General features: G+C 37.9%; 1 protein-coding gene across 1 annotated transcript in view; it reads right to left on the reverse strand.

Moving 5' to 3' along the window:
- Positions 1-425: 425 nt before the first annotated feature.
- The window catches only part of LAMA4 (laminin subunit alpha 4), a gene marked incomplete at its 3' end in the record, with an annotated part of 97,440 nt that continues 76,671 nt past the window's right edge, over positions 426-21,194 (reverse strand). Inside the window, exons 24-38 of the mRNA XM_080342087.1 lie at positions 20,705-20,836; positions 19,479-19,621; positions 16,498-16,633; positions 15,465-15,602; positions 13,837-13,970; positions 12,325-12,489; positions 11,472-11,625; positions 10,555-10,748; positions 8,782-8,971; positions 7,755-7,910; positions 6,739-6,898; positions 5,609-5,739; positions 3,104-3,197; positions 2,015-2,134; positions 426-571 (exon numbers count right to left, since the gene is read on the reverse strand). Of these exons, the coding sequence (XP_080198213.1) occupies positions 426-571; positions 2,015-2,134; positions 3,104-3,197; positions 5,609-5,739; positions 6,739-6,898; positions 7,755-7,910; positions 8,782-8,971; positions 10,555-10,748; positions 11,472-11,625; positions 12,325-12,489; positions 13,837-13,970; positions 15,465-15,602; positions 16,498-16,633; positions 19,479-19,621; positions 20,705-20,836 (2,193 nt within the window). The remainder of the gene's footprint in view (positions 572-2,014; positions 2,135-3,103; positions 3,198-5,608; positions 5,740-6,738; positions 6,899-7,754; positions 7,911-8,781; positions 8,972-10,554; positions 10,749-11,471; positions 11,626-12,324; positions 12,490-13,836; positions 13,971-15,464; positions 15,603-16,497; positions 16,634-19,478; positions 19,622-20,704; positions 20,837-21,194) is intronic.

Consider the following 21,194-nt stretch of genomic DNA (forward strand, 5'->3'; position numbering starts at 1 on the left):
GTAAGTCTATTGTCTAGCTTTATTCTTTAATGTGCATTAGCAGATCTTTTCCTGTGAAACAAAGTGTGACCTAAGGTATGGAATGAAATGATGTAGAGGATCTATCTCGAAAGTAACATATTTAATATAGTTTTCATGTCTTTTATAATCTCACATTTTCATGTAACAGACTGGCCACACATACACTATAAGAAGTGGTAAAGCTCACTCTTGTGGTATAGTAAGAGAAGTGCAGAAGCAACAGCCCTTTATTCTTCAGTGATTTTTGTTTGCACGCAGAAATTACAAGTGACCCCTAAACATACTGCTTTCTGTAGATCGATCCTTGGTATTTTCATTCTTCTTCTCCTGATGAATATGGTTTCTTTTGTTCTGTTTTTCTTTCTGTGGTCTAAGGAACTTTACAGGATGGAGGCAGTGCACTATCAGGCTGCTGGACATGTGTTGATGCTTACAGCACCACTAACCAAAGCTGCTTTACTAAAACTCACTGGTTTTTCATCAATCATGAAGTTCCGAATGCAGCCAATGAAGGAGTTGCGTGTAGTCAGGCTGGATGTTAGCAGAGACTCTGGAATAAGCAGATTTAAAAAAAGAAAAAAATATTAGAGCTCATGATGACCCAAATAGTCGGTTTGGTGGCAGAATCTTTTCAATTTGCTGCTAACTGCAACTCTGCTGAATCTTCTGTGGGTCTTTTAGAATGTCTGGACTACTGCCAGTGCCCTAGAGGCCATGAGAATAGGTATGGGGAGTTATCTATACTCCTGTAAAACTGCTAATACTAACTAGTCAATAGTCTTGCATTTTTTGACAACTACATTTTCTTTTAAGTAACAGCCTAGCTGAATCCCAGGGTGCATGTTAGTAGTTTCTTTTAACATTACATGTATTGTCATCTGTGTCTGATTTGTTAATTTGCATTTAATTTACTGTATTTACATTGTATTAGTTAGCATTATATCTTCTTTGTTGTTGTGAAGTTCATTGTAAGATTTTACTGTGCCAGAGTGTTAACAGCATTACTGAGCCAATGTATGGCATTGCTTTAGTATTCTATAATTAATGTAGAAATAGAAGGCTCTATTATGAAGCAGAACAGCATTTGCAATCAGCACTTTATATTACCTCTCTGGGAAAAGTTCTGACCTAGTAAAATTCCAGTTTGGATTTAAAGAATGAACAGGCATCTGCACATAGATTTTATTATTCCTTTTAGGCTCATTTTTCCTCCTGCTAGCGTGGCATGGATGAGAACATCTTGCACTCAAGCCACTAATCCAAGATAAGCAATATACTAAATTTTGTAGTTGGATCTGTTCATGATTGACATGCCAGGCACAGAGAAATAATGCTGCATGTTTCCAATGAGAAACGTATAGGAGATGACTTAAAAATTGAATCATGTAGTGTTGATTACAGTTTGTATATGAAGCCCAACAGAGTAGCTCTGTCTGTTGAATAAGGGAAGTAAATGTAGTAATCTTGGCCCACGCTACACAGATGGTCTGTGAGTCACAAATTCACATTAGCAGACATCTGTGCAATAGAAATCACTAGTAAGAAAAAGAATCTTCATGTTTTGTCTTGTATTCCAAGATGCTATTGCTTGAAGAAGAAGAAGGAAACTTACTAGCAACTAAACCTTAGGACTCCAGTAACAATGGGTTTCCAATCCCATAAATAAACAAATCAATCACTTCTTGAAAATACAGTAAGGCCATACTGGAAAGTGGAAAAAAGCTATTTGTTTTCTAGCTAGCTGACTTCTCTACTGAGTCCATACTTAACCCTCCAGCAACTGTGAATGTTTTAATTTCAATGAAGCAGCACTTTTTTCTTTTAGAGAAAAGAGGTGGAACATTTCTGATCAGCTCTCAAGCCTTGGGATTTTACACATTGTTCACACGAGATATATTTTGTTGTTTTTATAAATTAAATCCAAGTCTATGCTTTCTCTGGAAACCGTATTGGAATTTGAGAACAACATACCACAAAGCTGCCAAAAACTTACCTGGTACACCTCCAATAAACACTGGCTCCCTGTGGTCAATTGCTCTTGGATTTAGTGGCCCTACCACATGGTTGACTTCAGAGTCTACATCCAGCTGCACCACATTAGCATCTCTAATGACTGAAAGGAGAAGGAACAGTGATCAAGCAGACTGTAAGAAGTAGCACATGAGTTTTCTATGACAGACAGGACTTATCTGATCTGAGTAGTTTGATTTAGTGTTTGCTAGCTTGGGTGTGAGCCATCAATATCAGTGACAGTACTTGGGTAGATTCTGGCACAGAGCAGGGCCAATGGAAGATACAGTGTAGGAGCAAGGGTGCTGCTGAGTGGGGCTCTTGATTGTTGGCAGCAGGGTCTATGCTGTAGGGTATGAGCACACAATGGCACGTGGCTTAGAAAAACTTTGCCAAATCATTGCTAACAGGGGATTTACTAGAACACAGTGAGGTTTCCTCCCTGCGTGTGTCCCTGGGTTTCTTTCAAAAGGAAACCAGAATGCATAGGGAAAGGGTGCACATTCAAGTCTCTTCTGAATGTGCACTGGGAGATACCCCAAGCAAGCATCTAGACAGGAAGGTTCAAAGTTCCTGACAGTTCAAAGTGCCTGACATTTAGAAATTCTTTTTGACTTTCAAATCCAGGAAAAAAGGATGGCTGTCTGGCACAGGGGCAAAATCCTGACTATAGACATCTCCCTGTGTGGCCTCACAGATCTGTCCTGTTATTTGACATTTAAGGGCAACATATACTTGTGCCTACTACATTCTTCCAACTTATTTAACCTCTAGTTGGGAAAAGGAGAATATAATCTGGTATACAACTTAGGAAAGATTGCCAGCAATTCTTGTGTTCTTTGAACAAGGAGCTTCCATCTTTGCTTGTTCTTCCTATGAAGCTCTACAGGTCCTGTGTCTGAGGGAGGGATACAACTGTCTTTTTTTCACACAAACTTTCATCTTGGCAGATGAAAAGAAAGAACTGAAAACATGACCTCCTTCCCGGTGCACTAGCCCATGGAGATGGATATCTGGGGAGGGACAGCTGGCCTATGTCACCTCACTTAGAGGACAATCATGTTTTACCAACCTGCAATTCGGTGCCACCTGCCATCACAGAGACTCTGTTTCAGTGTCACTGAAGTTGAAAAATCCCTGATTCCATTATTCAGTTTCACAGTAACCTGAGGAAAATAATGTAGTCATCACTGTAAACCCCCCCTGTTCTCTTTTTTCCTTCAGGTTGAACAATGCTGTATTTCCCACTTAAAACATGACTAGTATGTCAGTGAAAGGAAAACATTATTTCATTAAATTCTTTAAAATAAAATACTTTCCTAATTCACAGATTTAGTTGTTTGGACTTCTAAAAGATTGAATAGTTCTGCAGCATTTCTGATTTGAACTCAGGGAATTGTTCAAAAAGAGATTAAAATTAACAGCTAATTTTACTCAAATTTTCTAGTACTGCTATCCTGTTATTTCTTGTGTGGTAAATTAGTGTTTCAAGGCATCAGATGAGTTTTTGGTGTCTTGCTAGCCACTTAATAAAGAAAACAGTAGTGAAAAACCCAAGTATGAATAAACAGACAAGATGTGAGAAAGGAATAGATAAGGAATTTAAGAATGAATTTTAAGTTACTTGTTCAAGCGAACCAGCGAATTTCTGACAGAGCTAGAAAGTGAACCTAATTCTGAATTTTGCATCTCTTCTTTAGTTACATGGATTAATATTTTTCTGTTTGAGAATGCTAGAGCAGTGGCAGAGCAGCCTTGTGTCCCTGTTGCAGAGCACAAGATTCACAGTTGGTGATGCTGGAGAACTCCAAAAACCAGTCTGGTCACTCAGGCTTTTCAAATGTCAAAGTTGCCCCTGATAATCTGACACCTTGTTGACTGAAAATATTGCAAGGAAACAACTTTAATTTTAGAGAATCTCAGTTTCCATGTAGTTGCAACTAAAAAATTTTTAAACTTTTGACCACAAGGACTCCAGTAAACATAAATGAAATGATCCTTATGTTCTCTTTCATCCACCCTTGGAGAAAATATATAGGAGCTACAAAAGCAAATGCAGTATCACAAGAGAAAGTGGCTCCTTAATAAATCACCCAGACAAGCTGTACTGATAGAGATGCATACATTTAAAAAATAAATTATAGGTGCTGATTGTTCTTATTTGTGCAGCAGAAATGTTCTCACAAAACAGGTATTTGGTATGCATTCAAAAAAGAGCAGAGAGTTGATGTTAAAAAACAGAGGTGCTTACTAAGAAGCTAAATGGCATACCTACTGCAGGGACACGCAGGGAAGAGCAACTTTTCCAGGGTGAATTTTGTTTATGAATTGCATATTTTTTATATGATAAGTGAGGTTTGAAGCAATAAGCGAGGCAATATCTCTTGTTAGACCAACTGACACAGCTGGAAAACCAGACAAGTTTACAGACATGCTAACTTTCTATCAGATCTTTGCATAAGCGGTGCTCTGCTAGACCAGTTACATACAGATGCAACCTTTAAGCGTGGCATGATACTGCTGCAGTGTGTTCTAAGTTCTCTGTTAATTCATCAAGAACTAGCTACAGCTGTGACAATGGGCTTTATCTTACCTAATCAGCTGTCAAAAGTTAGGTGCCTAAGTGAAGCACCTGTTGTCCTGTCTACAGTCAATATAGAAAAGCAGATTCTCTGACTGACAGCTCATATAGTCACCTATATTAGACACTTGCTTTAGGATAGGGTAAATCACTGTGTCTCTGTTCTTATAAGAAAGGTGACAGCATGTTTCCTCAGGAGTTGTGTTTGGTACAGCCAACCTCACTTGAATATTTTTCCACTTTGGTTGACAGATACTGGGTAGTGCATTGCAGTGGTTAAAGAACATCCACACTGCTTAGTCTCTTGACTATTCCCTGAGTTTATTTTCTGCAAAAATGATTTATTTTCCTTCTGCTCTAAACTGTTGCTTGTTTTGTCTGCTTAAACTGTAGCTTATTTCTGTATGCATGCCATGTGTGGCATGAAGGCACCCAGATTTTAGTGATGAACATATTCATAATAAAAAAATAGCAACAGCAAGAGCTATCTGGTAAGTTAGTTTCAAACCTCTCTTTCAACTGACAGCATTACAAAAATCCAGAGGCTCTAGAAAAAAAGATCAACAATCAGAACTTCCCCTTTCCCTCATTCTCCTCACCAGACACCTGTATGTTAAAAAAGAAGAGACTAAGCGGAACTCTGACTTCTCTTTTAACAAACATGAAATAAAAATTCATCAACAGTTACCTTACTTGTAGCTGTTATACATTTTTAATGAGTGGATGAAAGAGCAGCACCAAAGAGTCAGTGCTCTTGCTTCTTTTTAGCTGCTCATTACATATTTATAGTTGGTATCATTGAAGTGATCTCATTTTGTGTTAGGTGGTGTGTTTTGCATTTTAAAAGAAAGATCTGGGTTGCTTAACCTATGCAATTAATATATTTAAGAGAGGAATAAGAATCAACTAATGGCAAATAGTGAAAAAAAAGCAGAGCCCAAGCAGGTAGGGGAGGAATCAGTCAAAGCAGTGGAGGAAATGTGACCTTCATTATACCTGTCCATTTCTCATGTGCATGTTCAGGTACTCTCCATTCACGCTGTGACCATGCAGTAGAATTCCTGAGCTGCTTCGGGGACGTATTTCAAAAACAACTTCAAATTTCAGGCCTAAACTGAAGGATTCATCTGTGAGGGAAAAAGAAGAACATTCTTTTTTGTACAGAGTTAGTGATGAAATTAGACATCTCTTCAAAGATTCAAAGCTCCAGGGTGGAACTTATTTGTTCTGTCTTTAAAACTATTGGAACCTTTGCCAGTACACACATACTTGAAGAGATGGCATGGTGTGCCATCAATGACCCATTTCGGCTTTTGTTTTGCTTATGTTTGCTTGAAGTACTAATAAAGGTTTGTTTATTTTTCTCTTTATTTAAAAAAATTATTTTGTTTAAAAATATTTCTTAGCAATTAAATGGGTGGCAGAAAGTAAATTGTATTTTTTGGCAGTTTCTTATTGTGCAATTTACTAGACATTCAGCAGTTTTTACAGTGAGTGGGAGTTCACTTAAGCTTTGATGATTCAGTAGAAGAAACCTCTTTTTTCAATTTGGTGGCAGGCCAGGGAGCAAATTAGAAACATCAATTCTTCTTCGTGTTTCCAATGAATAGGGTTGTGCAGTTTCCTCTCCTGTTCAGATCAGAGCCTGTGTGACCAAAAACTCCTCATAAAACATTTCCTGAAACACAGCAGGCTTAAATGACAGAAAAGATGTGTTCTGTCATATTGTTCAGTACCAAAACATGCAGAAAGCCTTTCCCAATGATTTTTGAACTACATGTTGTTTTATTAATTAAAAAACTAAGGGATGACTGCTGGCATACTTGGTCTTAGCCACATTGACTTCTGCATGTCTGCAATAATTTTTACCACATTATAATCCATTCCTTTGTGAAATTATTCTAATTAATTAGAATACATACAGATGTATTTATATAACAACTTGTTAAATTTCAGTGTCATTGTGACCTATGAACATCAGCTGCTTACCCCAATGATGATCTGTATCTAATCCTTACAACTCACAGCTTCAGAAATTACCACACCCTTTAGTGAAATATGCCATTCTGAAGCACAGTGAATACCACAGTCTTGTTATGGGATACATTAGTTTAGTATTGCATTACCAAGGACGACATATCCTCCTTCTGATGAAAAGTATGTTCCTGCTTCTGATGGGCCTTCAAAGCAAGGTGTTACACTAAATGTCTGTGAAGCTGAAGTAATTGATCTTCCATTGAGCTGTAAATTGCTGAGACAACCACTAAAACTGTAGACTGAGTTAATCTGAGGGGGGAAAAAAGCATGATTAGTAGATAAACTGCTTGTGGAAGGAAATAAACTCTTTGGTCTTTATTTATACTTATTTATGAGCTGTAAAGCTGTGATTGTCTGGTGCACCAGTTTTGAATTGGAAAAGTTTCCAGAGAAGAGAAGCAGGACAAATACTTGTAACCTCTCATATCTCTCTGATGACTTCAAGGTAACTCCAGCTTGTGTTGTTTCTCGAACAAACCTTACTGAACCATGAGAAACAAAGCACAGCTAGAGCAAGGCACTGTTTGTTATACATACACCATACCCTCAAGAAAGGACAGACATCTACTTAGAAATTTCTGAGTAGTGAATCTATCTTGTTAGGCACATAGCAATAAGATTACCTTGAAGGACACTTGTTTATATGTTCACTTTTGCTTTAACACTTTTCCATATGCTTCACTATCCAAGATGTAGCACAGAATCCTGACTTCTAGCTACTGTCTTAAAACAGAAACACTAAGACAACGCTAAGATCTCTCCCAAAGCCATCTATATCTCAGGCCTAAAGGCAAAACTGATCTCACCTAACTTTACCTATCTCATCTAAGCTTGGATCTCACTGGGATTTCTTTGTTCCTCAGAGACAGAGACAGATTATGTTTAACGCCTTCCAGATGCTGCTGCAAGCCTATGGAAGTCTTGACCAGTGACCACCAGCCCAGCCCTGTTGGAGCTTTGCCATCCACTTGAACTCAGTGGCGTGCTCCTCAGCATACTGTGGATTCAGATCATAATATGCTTCTGCCTGAACTCATGCCTACAGTTAGATTTTGCATTAGCTGTACGTAGCGGTATGGAATGTTGTAATGGGTGTCTGCTTTACCTGGATATTTTTTACAGCTTTTCCTGGAGCTACACCCCCAATATAGAGTGGTTCTGTGACTTGCCAGGTATTAGCATTACTGCTGAAAGGTTCTTCCAGTACTCGGAGACCATCAATTATCAAACGACCAATATTTTTGCCTCTAATAAATATCACCTAGAAAGGGAAGAAAAAAAATTTGGAAGATTACTCTCATCTGTGGAGGAAACACTCCTGTGCAATGGAAGAAGATAAGTTTGAGAAGAAAAGCCTCAAAGTCATATTCTACAAATCTCTTTTATTAACAGTCAATATTATTTGCTGGACAACCCTCTTTTTTCACATTTTTGTAAAGGCTAGCTAGTAAAACTGCTGTATTTCTTACATTTTGGTGTACAAAGCAGAAGTAATCAAGATGTCACAAGGTCTACTGAGATCTGCTCATCTTTATGTGTGTAGATGAGTCACTGCTACAGTGCTACCGCTGTTAGCAATTTCACAGTCTTTCCTAGTTTTATGGCCTGGATTCATCCAACCTGCTTTAAACACTGATGTGCCCAAGTTAAAAGCTTAGTAACTGTAGACTTCCTCTGTAGTCAGTGAGAAGAGGGAATTACCTACAGAGGGAAATTCACCTTGAACCCTAAAATTGTCTTTTTATTTCCATAGTCTACAGAGGGCATCCAGGATAACTGTGTTTCTTGCTTAGGCACTTCAAAGAATTCTGCTGAACAAAATTATCCTAGTCCTTCCTTTCCTAGCTAACCTCACTTTTTGTTGCCTCACTGCTCTGCTTGCTTCTGTCACTTTTGTTCAGCTGTTTGTGTTGGGAATTGCTGGATTTTTATAGCTGATTCTCTTTCCTGTCCCAAGTTAATGATTTGATAAAATACCACATGGAAGATTTAAAAATCTTGGCAGAAGTTTCTCAACACATAGGTGTGGTTATGATTGCATGAATGAAAACTCCTGAGCTGTCAGATCAGCAGTATCTTTACTGCAGCCGTAATAGCATGTACAATCACAATGATTGTTTTCTTTTACTTACATTGTGCCAAAGGCCATCATTGTATTTCTCTTGGCTCTTAATTCTTATCTTCTGGTGACCAGCATTAAACATAAAAACAAGTCGTCCATGAGCAACGAAAAGGGCCATGAAGTTGTTTTCTTTTTGATCCGAGACATAGAAAATCATTCCATGAGATGAGTGAGTTTTCAGACTGATAGAGAACTGAGCTCTGACACATAAAAACACAATATTAAAATTAGAGCAGATTTAACTGACTTAAATCAAACTGCAGGCAGAGGAAGACTGAGATTTTAATCTCATCCAAAGGAATATACATCTCCTTTATGGAGATGGTGTTTCTGAAAACCATTCCATAAAGGTTTTTGGAGTAGAAGTCAAAATTGTAGAAGCAGCTACCTTGCAAGGAACATATATCCAAAAATTAAATTATCCAGAGTGAATAAAATCAGTACAAAGCACCAATAACTGACAGTGTATACACTGCATTGCCATTCCTGCCGAACAGCAATGTTGGGGGACTTTTTAATTGTGATGACACAGGGGCCTGACAATTCACAAATCTTTGATGTTATTCCAGCTTTACTGCTAAGCTTCTCCTTCCTTGTAGTTCCTTGTGAAGTCCAAGCCAACATGGCAAGTTATACTGACTTGGTTTGGCACTGTGAATAGTGAAGATTTCTTGAGTGATTTATATTATTACTTCGGGTCTGAAAAATGGCAAAGCCAGAACTGATTTGTCCTGCTTCTCATGTCAGGTGACTAGCCTAGCTTCCATTTTTTTAATTGCCTGAAGGATCTATACATTCCACAGTGCATGTGTGTGTACATTCCATATGCACTCAGGCCTTTGCCGATATCAGTTGTTTTAAAACGTCACAAGTAATTGTTTTTTTTGTTTTTTTTTTTTTTTAAATTCACATTACAATGGTGAAGCTGTAATAACAGTTGTAAACCAAATATTTCTTGTAGAGATGAAGAGACATATTAGAATTTGCGTTTTCCTTCTTCATATGGGCACCATCAGGACTGCCCTAAGTAAAACACTATTGAATTAAAATGAACATAATGCTTTTTTTATTTAAGTCAGGAAATATCACTCTTCTGAGTTAGCAGTCTGATATGCTTCCAGGAAGTGCTATGTTGTTGAATTTATAGTCTTTCATGGAAAGTATTTAACCAAAATCCTTTGTTGGTCATAACATGCCATATGGCTTATACTGTGGGAGCCCAAGAATTAAATGTCCACAATATCTGGACTCATTATTAATCACTTGTATTTCCATTATAGCTTGAATTGGACATGGTTTTCATAGCTTTATGTCCTGCTGGACTGTGTAGATTCCTAACCATTAAACTGCTGCCAAGGTCCACTCAGCACATAACTGCTTCATTTCTTGATGAGCTGTCACATTCTTTTCCAGCTCTGCTCTAGTGCCATTGCTTCTTGCACCAAGAGACGGATGGTGCATTGCTTGTACAGAAATAACATCCTCAAAGTCTTCATACAAATGGGCAAGGAGATACATTTTGTTAATATACAATGCAGATGAAGATTCTACAAAAGGAATGTAACTGGAAACACATTCTATTTATTGCTCTTACTAAACTGAAACACCTTTTAATATATCCTAACAACATGCTCATCATGCTCTATGCAAAAATTGTCCTAAGATATAAAGGAAAAAGCCACCAGAGTAACAGCAGAAATATGTCTTTTTTTTTTTTTTTCCCTTTAAAATAAATATTACTCCTCCCCATTATATTGGATTTTTATTTCTAAGGTCCCTTTACCTTTCATTGAAATCCTTTGGTATGTGATCAAATTCTTGCCGGCTGTTTGCTGTTCCTCCAAACTGATATGCATGTTCAATTGCCTTGGGATTCATGGGCAAGTGGCATTGAGGGTCTCTTTGCATATTCACTTCTTGATACAGTTTTTTGAGGCCAGATGAAGGCTGTGAGAGCTTGTCTTTATCTCTTCCCACCTGCATAGAAAGAGAACCATTAACCAGAAATTTAAACTAATATTAGACATAATAAAAATACCAGTATGATTTATATCTAGGGTAATAATATATTTTTTCCTTACGAAAATGCCAGGAATAGTTCCAAGTCAAATTTTCCTTGAACAGATCTCCTATAGATGCTGACTTAAGGCAGAAGAAGGGATAAACTGAACAGTTGTATAGCTAATGTAATTACAATTCAATTCTTTTTCAGTTTTCCTAATTGAATCTCTCCCGCTCTGCTTTTGATTATATCAGCTACATTACAGGCATAAGAGAACATGCTTGGACTAAAAGTTCTGCATGCTGTGTTTTTTCCCATTTATATTAGTGCATGCTAATTGTACACATTGGAGAGAGCCACACAGAAGGTGCTGAGAACAGAACAAAGCTTATTGCCTTTAGGATACTAGAAGGAATCAAGAAGGCATCTTTCTGCTGTAGTTTTTTGAAGATGTCATAAATTTGCATCTACAGTTCTAGTAAGAGACAATGATGCTTGTGTAGGCCAGATAGAATGAGTCAGGGTAGTCATTTGCAGTGATGGAATATGTAAAGGAACAGGATCCTTTCCTTCATATATCTGAAATATTCTTCATGTGGTACATTTTGGATCCATGATTTGGAGAATTCCCAATCATGGCACATTGTGTATCAACTGTGGAAAATTCTAGGGTGGTACTGGGGCAGTTTGTAGCAAACCTTTTTATTACGGTTTCCTTTGGCTTTTGATGAGTTTTTTCCTTTCTTATGGAGAAGAGCAACTGGAGGAGATTCAACAGGGCATCCATACAAAGAGGCCTGAACTTTCTCAGAGTACTTCTGGAAATCTTCCACTTCAACCTCTTGATCCAACCTGTGTTTCAAAGAGGGGATGACAAGTACAGATTTTTTCCAAGTGTTGGAATTGTCTTCATAAAAATCACAGAATTTTACATTTATGGTTTAAATGGTGTTTGGATGGGCTTTTTTTTTCATTCTTGGATCATGGATAAAAGCACAGATTTACCAGTCAATGTTTGTGTAATGCAGGCAGCCTATACTACCTCTGTCTGTTGTACCCATGCTTGGATACATAGAGTATGAATCTGCAGCATCAAAACCACTTTAAAATCTTCTGTATAGGAACATTTCATAAAACCATTAAGATCAACAAATTCTGACCATTATCACATAACTGAACTCCTAACTTTCCCAGCTTCTGCAAGATGCCTTAATATAATTTTGTTTCAATGGCAGAGCTGAAAGCTACATAATATAAATGTAAATTAGAGCTATGCAAATTATACATTGCACCAGCAGAATTAGCAGGTGCAGGACTGAAAGCTGATTTACATCAAGTTATTATTAATGTTTAACAGTATCTTAACCTAGAAGGTCTGTGCCAACAGATTCCGTGGCAAATCAGGTAAGAAACTTATTCACACATACTGTCTAGCCTCACAAAATATAGAGAGGAATTTTTATTGTGAAAATAAAACAGTTCTCTTGAGCTACTATTTGAGCTGTCAGGCAGTGACTGCCTGGTAATGTGTTTTTGGGGGATGCTACTCACCAAGTAAAGTAAGCGTTGCTTATGCAACCAGTGAAGTTGGCTTGCTGCGTTCTGAGGGGAGAGCCGCCAAAATAAAACTTCTTGTTGCTGTCCAGGCTTTTCCCTGCGTTGTCCTTTGTTGGGTTCTTCTTACTTTGTTTCTTGTCATCAACAGTCAGCTCATATCTAAAAAGGCAAAGCATCCGTTTCGTAGTCTGCTTTCAGAAATGTCAGTGTCAGTGGTTAACCAGCATATTATATACAAACAAAATGATCTGCTAAGTGTATACATCGCCGAGCATCCCCGTGCTTAAAGCCAGGTGAGGACCTTCTTTCATCCAGCTGTGCAACAAGCAACAGTGCAATTAACCCACTGGCAAAGCTGAGTCCAGAGGCCCATGGATTTCATAACAACCCAGGGTGAATTATGAAGTTCAAAAAAAACATAGTCTGCCCAGTGAAAACAGACAAACTAAGGAATTGCTAACAAATGGATGGAGCCACCATTTGGGAAAAATAAGATCTAAGCACATGCTAATTCTTCTTCTTTATGCCCCTATCCCCTTTTCCTTCTCTGTCATCACAGTACATGGATGTTTGAGCTTATACAATGTTCTTTACCTAACCTAATTTTGCAACACATTAATTGCTGCAGAAGTCAGAAAGGATTCTATTACTTTAATAAGAAACTGAATATAACTAAAGCATCAGACGTTAGTTTTGTTTGGAAAGTTAAGAATTCAAAATACTCAGCAAAACATGACAGTTCCCAATGCTATTCCAAGGCACATTTTTACACCTTCAGCTTTTCAAACTGTGTATCTTTGATGTTAGAAGTCATAGGTACAAACCTCCATTTCCATTAGAAAACTGAAAATGACCTGGTTATATCTGCATAGGCAAGATTCTTCAAGAAAGATGCTTTGATTACTAGACCTTCTAAGAAAATTTTAAACAGAGAAAACAACAATAAAACCAATAAAACAATACTCTCAAGTTTTTTAAGCGGCACATAGAGATTCTTATTCCCTCTGTAAATCTCTAAAACTGCTGCATTTAGTCCTACATTTGTGTCTGTCAGTGCTAAAAGTATTTTGAACATGTTTCACTGTATATATCCCAAATTAATGCTTTTTGTGAGGATGCCTCAATTACTTCAGGGTCAATCTGGGATTGCTTTAACAAATCAGAACATTCAATCCTGCTGCAAAATGAATCTCTTGCTAGTCTTAGATGAAGTTAAACTGCTTTCATACCAGAGGACAAAATGAACCAAGCTTTTAGAAAAACTATTATTTTAGTTTTAGTAAAAATTCCCAGCAACTCCTGCTCAGGCCAAGCTGGCCAGTTTTCAATCACAGATTCTTTGCTTTGTATTATTTTTTTTTTTTTTACTGAATTGATCAGGTAAAAATATCGTTTAAAACCCCCCACTTAAACATCATTTTGAAAGTATATATTAAATGATGATGTGCTTTACAATAAATACTTATATTCTGGAGGCAGAGAATAAAAGATGCTGGACAGCTTTACCTTTCCGGGGTGATAGAAGTAATGATGAAGTGAGTTTTTCCATCATTGTAATTTCGGTCTGGTGACTGAATTTTGGTTCCACTTGCATTTAATACAACAGCACCTCTATCCATAGAGATGGATAATACATCTGACTGAAATATAGAAAAAACATCTTCATAAGTAACTGTAACACAGAAAAATTAACATTTCTGTGCATTTTCCTGTTGTATTTCTTTTCTTTCTTGCTCTTTTCTCCATTTATGCTTTATTTGCAAAAAAGATGATCTCATTAGAATTTATATTCTTGCTGCTTTTTAAGCCTGAATTCTGGGAATTCTGCTGCTGATTATGTGTTGTGTATCTGTCACATGATCTCCTTCCACTAGCATGGATGTATGATGTTTACGTTTCATTTGTGTTTCTGATACCCCTGGCACTGTATAGAGCAGCTGTTACCGCAAGATTCCTGCTGTCATAAGACCAATAATTTCTTTTTTCTTTTCCTAATTCCCTCTGATCAGACCCATTCAATCACTCAAAATTATCTCAGATAAGATCTGTTATCTGGGTCAGGCATATGGGATCACTGTGCCACAAAGCAGGAATATTATCTGTTCTATCAGAGCAAGCACTGCCCCTGTGCACTGGTAGGAACCATGCTGTCTCGTTCTGTCAAGTGCTAAAAAGCTGAACCTCCATTTGTTAAGTAGGGCACTTGGCATCTCATAGGATTAGAGCTTTTGAGCTAAAACCAGAAGTGGTGTATCTAAGGCCTCATTTATGCAAATGATGTGGATAACTGACATGGTTACTGATTTCAATTTAAGATAATACTCCAGGCTGTAAAATGTAAAAGTTCAGGAGCTGTTATCGATGTCGTACAGCCTGCCCTGCTGCACTGCTGATGATCTTCTGCAGGTATAGAAGAACAGACTTTTGGGGATAGTTGCAAATGTTCTGTCATCTGGGGCTGCATAGTCTTGGAATCACTCTGGCTCACACAACATTTTGGGAGTGCGAGTCAATATATCTGCCAATGTCACACTTCGGAGGGGGTATTTAAAGCATCCTGACTTCCCTTAGATGCAAGGAGTCATTATCCAGTGCAGCTTTTCCCGATCACACATGAAGGCTGAATTATCACCTGGAAATATAGGGAGCTTTCTGACTGCTTTCTGTCATCTCAGCAGTGCTCAAAATATCGTCTCACTAATTCAAACAAACTTTGTCTTTGCTTCCAGGGGATTGTCGCTGGATGGAAAATATCACGCCCTTAATACTATTTGTACTTGGGTAGCACCCACAGGTCCAAATAGGGATTGCAGTGCTGCTGAGCACAGCAAGATCCACTGTGCATTTTTGCCCTAAGGACTTTATTAAACACAAATTGATGTAGGTTAATTCTAGGCATTTGATCAAATCCTCTTCTCAACATCAAAATAATGTCTAAGCATTGCTGGTTTTCATCTGTAGATCAAATGTGAACTGTGAAAATGAGGTAATCAATGAATGCTTCTATAATATGTTGCAGACTGCTTTCTCTATTATGAAAAGATGAGGTGAGAAATCATATTATTCCCTTAGTATTCTCCTGGGAAACAATCCAACGATAAAATAAAGTGAACCATAAAGAAATATATACTCACTCCTTCAGAATAGTAGAACAGCAGCCCGTTGGGCTGCAGTGTCCGGAAATTAAAACCTCCTTCAAATTCAGTAAAGAGGGACACTTTTTGGCTTGATGCAATGAAGCTCTCTCCATTGAAATATGCCTTGCGGGACATCTGTGTATTAAATAAAACAAAATTACAAGTAAACTGCAGAAAACATTCAAATCACAGAAAGAATGAGCCTTTTTTTTTTTTTTTCAAAGATACAGCCAGTTCAGTTCTATAAAAACTTCAGTTTTTCCTGCATGTCTTAATGTAACTTATATACTCTTTCCCTCACATGCTGTGAAATTCTTAAGAGAGTGTAGGCATTTTATGCAGTGTAAGTCAAGTTATTCTCAGTTTCATGGAATTCTTGGCCTAACACTAAGTCTGCTGACATTAGTAAGTATGAAAACTAGAAGCAGAGGTGGCTTCAAGCCCCTGTCTCAGCTGTGTGACACTGTCACCATCCCAATGTGTGATGCATTAGTTTATGAGCTGGACTGCCTGCTGGAGTCGGGGATGGAGGGTGATGTTGGACATGGTAGTATATAACCCTCTGAGTCTCAGAAGAAAAATCCAGTCTGAGGTAGGACAAATTGCGGCTACCTTCCTTGTTGACAGGGGGTGAGATTGTGTGATGAGTTCTACAAGTGGTGGGTTCCTTCATCTTTACAGATTCACAGCATGGCTTTGGATAGACTTGGCCGTAAGAGAAAGACCAGAAACACTCTTTAGATTTACCAGCCTTGCATTGTGATGAACAAATGATGAATGATGGAAGTGATCAGAAACAAAATGGCAATTTTCTTAGTGTTGATGCTGGTGCTGTTGGTTTGTGCATCACAGGGGAAGAGCTGGCCTGACTCAAGGGGAGAGGTAATTTGAAGGGTGAAAATCTTCTTGTCTTTTTCATTTCACACATCTATATTACGATGCAAAACCACTTTGTGTTTCTTTCGGTAAAAATGAATTAGATTGGAATATTTCCTTTCACAATATAGCACACAAATGATGTTACACTTACCAGTGAATCCTCTGGGCACCCGTAGCTAATTCCTAGGGTTCCTGGTTCTTCTAACAAGTTGAAATCCTTCTTTTGGAACTGGAAACCTTTCATGCAGCCTTTAAAGCCAATACTTCCTGACAGATGTGAACTAATGCTGTTGGAAAACAATGCCAAGCAAGCTGCAGTTAGATAGCCCTTGCATTTCTGAACAGACTTTTGTCTCCATGGTGTTCTAAAAACCCTGGAAAAGCCTCAATCATTTCCCTCACTAGTGCCCTATTCCTACATCTTCATATAAACCAAGTAATTAATCACATTATGTGTTTTGAAAAGTCAGGGTGCACCAGTTGTAATAAATGCTGGGAGGAGCGGGAGCGGGGGCGGAAATATGAGAGTTCAGAGAGGAGATCTGTATAGAGTAACTTTAAAAATGTAAAAATAGCTGCTGCAATGAAAAGACATTTTAAAAAAATACACAGTGAAAATCACTGTATTTCTATCTCAACTTTTTATTATTTTGGAAAAGTTCTGGTTTAGTTTTCGTGTTTTGCTTTTAATAGCAAGCTCCAGTCTTGTCTTGGAGGGCAAATGGATCTCTATTTCTTAAAAATAATAGTAATAGAGGTCAGTAAGTAAATTCTGCTTGCTGATGAGTGGGTTTACGTAGTTCTAGATGAGAGCAGCAGTTGGGCTTCCAGGATCCTGTTTATGTCATATTTGAGGTGAATGGCAAAGCAGTGTATCCCAACTCGTCCTGCTCACTGCTCTAGGTTTTTCAACTCTATTCCTCACCAAGATATCACAGCATTATGGAACAGGGCAAATATAATTGAATTTATCCTCTCAGTATTCATGCTGCATGAAAAAGAAGAAATTTGCCTAAGATCACGAAGGGTCTGTGGCAGAACAAGGAAGTGACACGGGATCTACTGGCTACCGGTCCAGGAGATAACTGTGGAACAAATAAACTGAAGGACTGAATGTGAATTCTGGAGTTTTGGCCTGGCTACCTGTAACCGGTCTTTGTGCTTTCTACAGAATGGACCTTGGCAGTGGGATTCTTCTCACCTCACATGATATGCTACTGACAGCATTGACATCTGCTTTTTGATAGTTGTCTATGACCTACCTCATTGTAAGGCAGACTGCTTTGAAAGAATATCAAACTCCTCCTCTAAAACCAGACCTAGTTTCCCCCTCCTTCTGCTGCCCCCAATATCAGTTAAATGTAAGTCTGTCTAGAAAAAGGGAGCATCAGTATCAATAGCAGGCAGTAGTAGTAAAGAGATAGTAGTAGATGATAAAATTCTAATACCTATTTATGCTCGACTTATGAAAAAGGAATGATGTCACCATGTTTGGACCATACTTTTTGCTGTCTACTCTTTTCATGAGAAGAAAAGCTGAGTACAATATCAAAGGCAAAGGTGTAGCTCCACTTAAATAATTGCTGTATGGACTTTTCAATATTATAATTTACCGTATTTTAAAAATACCTTTTTATTCTTTTTTTTTTTTTTTTTTTTCCTGATACAACTTGTTTATTGAGATGCTATTTTTCCTGCTTTGGCAATACCTTACAGGTGTTTTGCAGCATAACCATAATTCACCCAGAAAGCATAATTAATGCGATTCGTCTTGTATCCTACATTTGTGAAAAAGTCTCATCTGCGATTGAGCTCTCAATTGCCTTGATTTCTATGTCCTTCTGGGCTTTTTTCAGTGTTCTGTAGGCTTGATTAACCAAAGTAATTTTCACTATCCTTTTGTCCTTTGTTTACAGAGCATTAGTGTATTTAATACAAGCCCTAAGTGACATCCTTTGGGCGAGTGCTTGCAAACGTTTTATGCTGTGAAAATTGAAGTGTTACTACTATGTCCTATTTTCTCTTTCCCAGCTGCTTTCTAATCCACTACAGCCTTTCCCTGCTCCACCCCACTAGTTTTCTTAATAGTCCCTTGTGACAGACATTTGCAAAGGACTATTTGAAAAGCCAGATAAGTGATATACTTTGTTTCCCCCTTGTCCACCATTTTGTTTGCATGTTCAAATAATAACATGGGGTTGAAATGCATTATTTTCCTTTACATAAAGTTTGTCCCTGTCTTAAAAGCTTAATCTGTAAGTGTTTTATATCTCAGACTTTATTTATCAATTCAACAGGCTCTCTCGACAATAAAGTAAGGTTTCAGGAGATGTACCACTAATTCCTAGAAACTATTGTGCAACATTTGCTATCTTCCTTTTTTTTTTTTTTCTGTTAGAAGTTGTGACACTTGAAACAGCAGCTGGAGCCCTTCTGAAAATGCTGGCCTTGCTGTCTGATCCTGGGAATGAATATTGCCTGTCAGAAGAGCGTACTCTTCTTCATGCAGCCAGCCCTCTCTCCCAGAGAGTGACCCTGGTCTGGCAGATTCCCACTGCAGGAAATGCGAGTTATACAGTGTACTGAGAGTGAACTTGGCTTGTGTCAAATGATATGATGGGAAAATGAGACTTCTTCTTTTCTTCCCACACCCACACAAGAGCCACCTGACTTGGTTCTAGAGAGAAACTGAGACGAATCAGGACTGGAGTGCATAGTCAAAAAAATATCGTCTTTAGATTTGAAGATGCAGTTGGTAGAGGCTTTTGATCCCTCAGCTAGTTCACTGCTGTTTTACAATGATCACTTTTTGCAGAGCAAGGAGGAATAGTGATTCTATATACTCATGTGTTCTTTGAAAATGCCTTTTTGTTTCAAGAAGACAACAGTTTATGTTACCCTTACTAAAAATAGACCAGTTTCAGCAGAATTTACCTGTGCTGGATTAAGTCTAATCCTTGGTACTTCAGAGCTTTGAGAGACACTTAAAAGAGTGTCCGAAGGGTTGTTTTACATAAGGTGTTGAGGCTGAGAAAAATGTCTTATTGTAAACCCTTGAGCACAGGTCATAAAACATAATGTAAATATGGTGATTACTTGCAAATAATGGTCACATCCCAGTTGTAAACCAACCTGGAGTGCAAGATCTCAGCAGGTGCTCCTCCGATGTAGATGTCTGTGAATGGCATTGCTGTTCTTTCGTTGTCCACGCTTTTTATATGTCGCCTGTCTACTACCAAGATCATCTTCTTAGAATTGTGGTATATAATAGAAATCTGAAAAGAAAAACATGCTTAGAAGTGTCCAAAATGTCATATTTTTTAAGTTGTCATGGTGATTTTGTAAAATTAATTACATCTTTATATCTTTTTGTTTGAAAAGTTATTCTGATTTATCAAAATTTGTTTGTAAGTGAGAAGAGGCTGACAACAATTACTAGTAGGGAGCTTATTTTGTTGTCACAATTTCTCCGATGACTGAAAATCCAGGATATTTCACTTATGAATAAATCCACATGAAAGTACCCCATGTCAAATTCTGCACTGCAGCAAACAGATAAACTCCATTAACTTCAGCATGCTTTCTTGATTTATCCAAGAAGTTAACGCATGCTTCTTAAAAATCTTATTTAATTGTTAATACATAAAGGGCTTAATTGTACTCTGCTTAAATAGGTTGAATAGAACTGCAGCTGCAGTTGTGGATCAGGAATCAGACTTTGAATTTACATCAAGCAAATGGCAGGAGAAGCAAACCACTAAGGGGGATTTTCTACTGTCACTCTCACAGTTACACTGGCTTAAAGCAAATTCTCTTAAAACAAATACATCTAGATATTTTTGATTTGCCAAAGTCCCTAAGATATTATGCAGATGTAAAAGACTGTTACCTGGTTAATTCTCCCTTCAAACAAAATGGGAAATGCAGCATTTCTTGTAATACAATGCATAACAACTACGGTGGTCACGTTAGGATAATGACATGTTTTTAGTTGAGAAGAATTGTGCATTTGAAGGATATAGTTGTCCTGGATATGATTACATTTTGAATTAGTAACACTTTTTCTCCTATGTGAACTGTCCTGTCTTTGGCTAGTAACAACCAGAATCTGTCCACAAGCACAAATTTACCAAGAGGTAGGGAGAACCTGCCCTTTCCACTGCTCAGTGGTGGTGGGACTGGCATGTGCTCTTTGACATGCCAGGCAGATGTGCTCTACGTACTCTACTCTGCTCTACTGCAACATTGCCTGGCCCCTAATCCTTTTGCTGTTCTCATTAGTGTTGGAGCAAATTATTACTGCTTTGGAGCTACTGGGATAGTTGGTAAAATAGCCGTGATTTTGTTCACATCTCTACCTCATGGAATTTAGCATCGTTAATTTGAGCTTTCTTCATGGAGTCTTCTAGCAGCACAGGGCCGGTACTGAAGCCAAAGTCATAGCGGAGGTACAAGAAACCATTGTGCATCTCTAGACTGAAGAACATACTCTGTATAAAACAAAACAGCAGTCAGAAAAGCACTATAATGGTGGCAGCAAGTTAAAAAAAAAATTAGTAAAAGGGGTCATGAGAGTGTCTGATATTGTGAAAAGCATGCTGGGAAAAGATCTCTTTATTTGCCAAATTATAACACAGTTCTGGATTATTTTTATAGACATAATATATGTGTATATATACACATGCACACATAATTGTTTGATAAGCAGCACTTACTTGAAGACTTGATGAACTGTTTCTCTGTAGGAATAGTATTTGGTAGCACAATAATGCCAATATTCTTTGTCAGCAAAGTATTCTTAATGCAAACACATCTCCTTACTGTCAAAGTAATACGACATGCTCCACA

This window comes from Nesoenas mayeri, assembly GCF_963082525.1.
Source record: "Nesoenas mayeri genome assembly, chromosome: 3".
NCBI lineage: Eukaryota > Metazoa > Chordata > Aves > Columbiformes > Columbidae > Nesoenas > Nesoenas mayeri.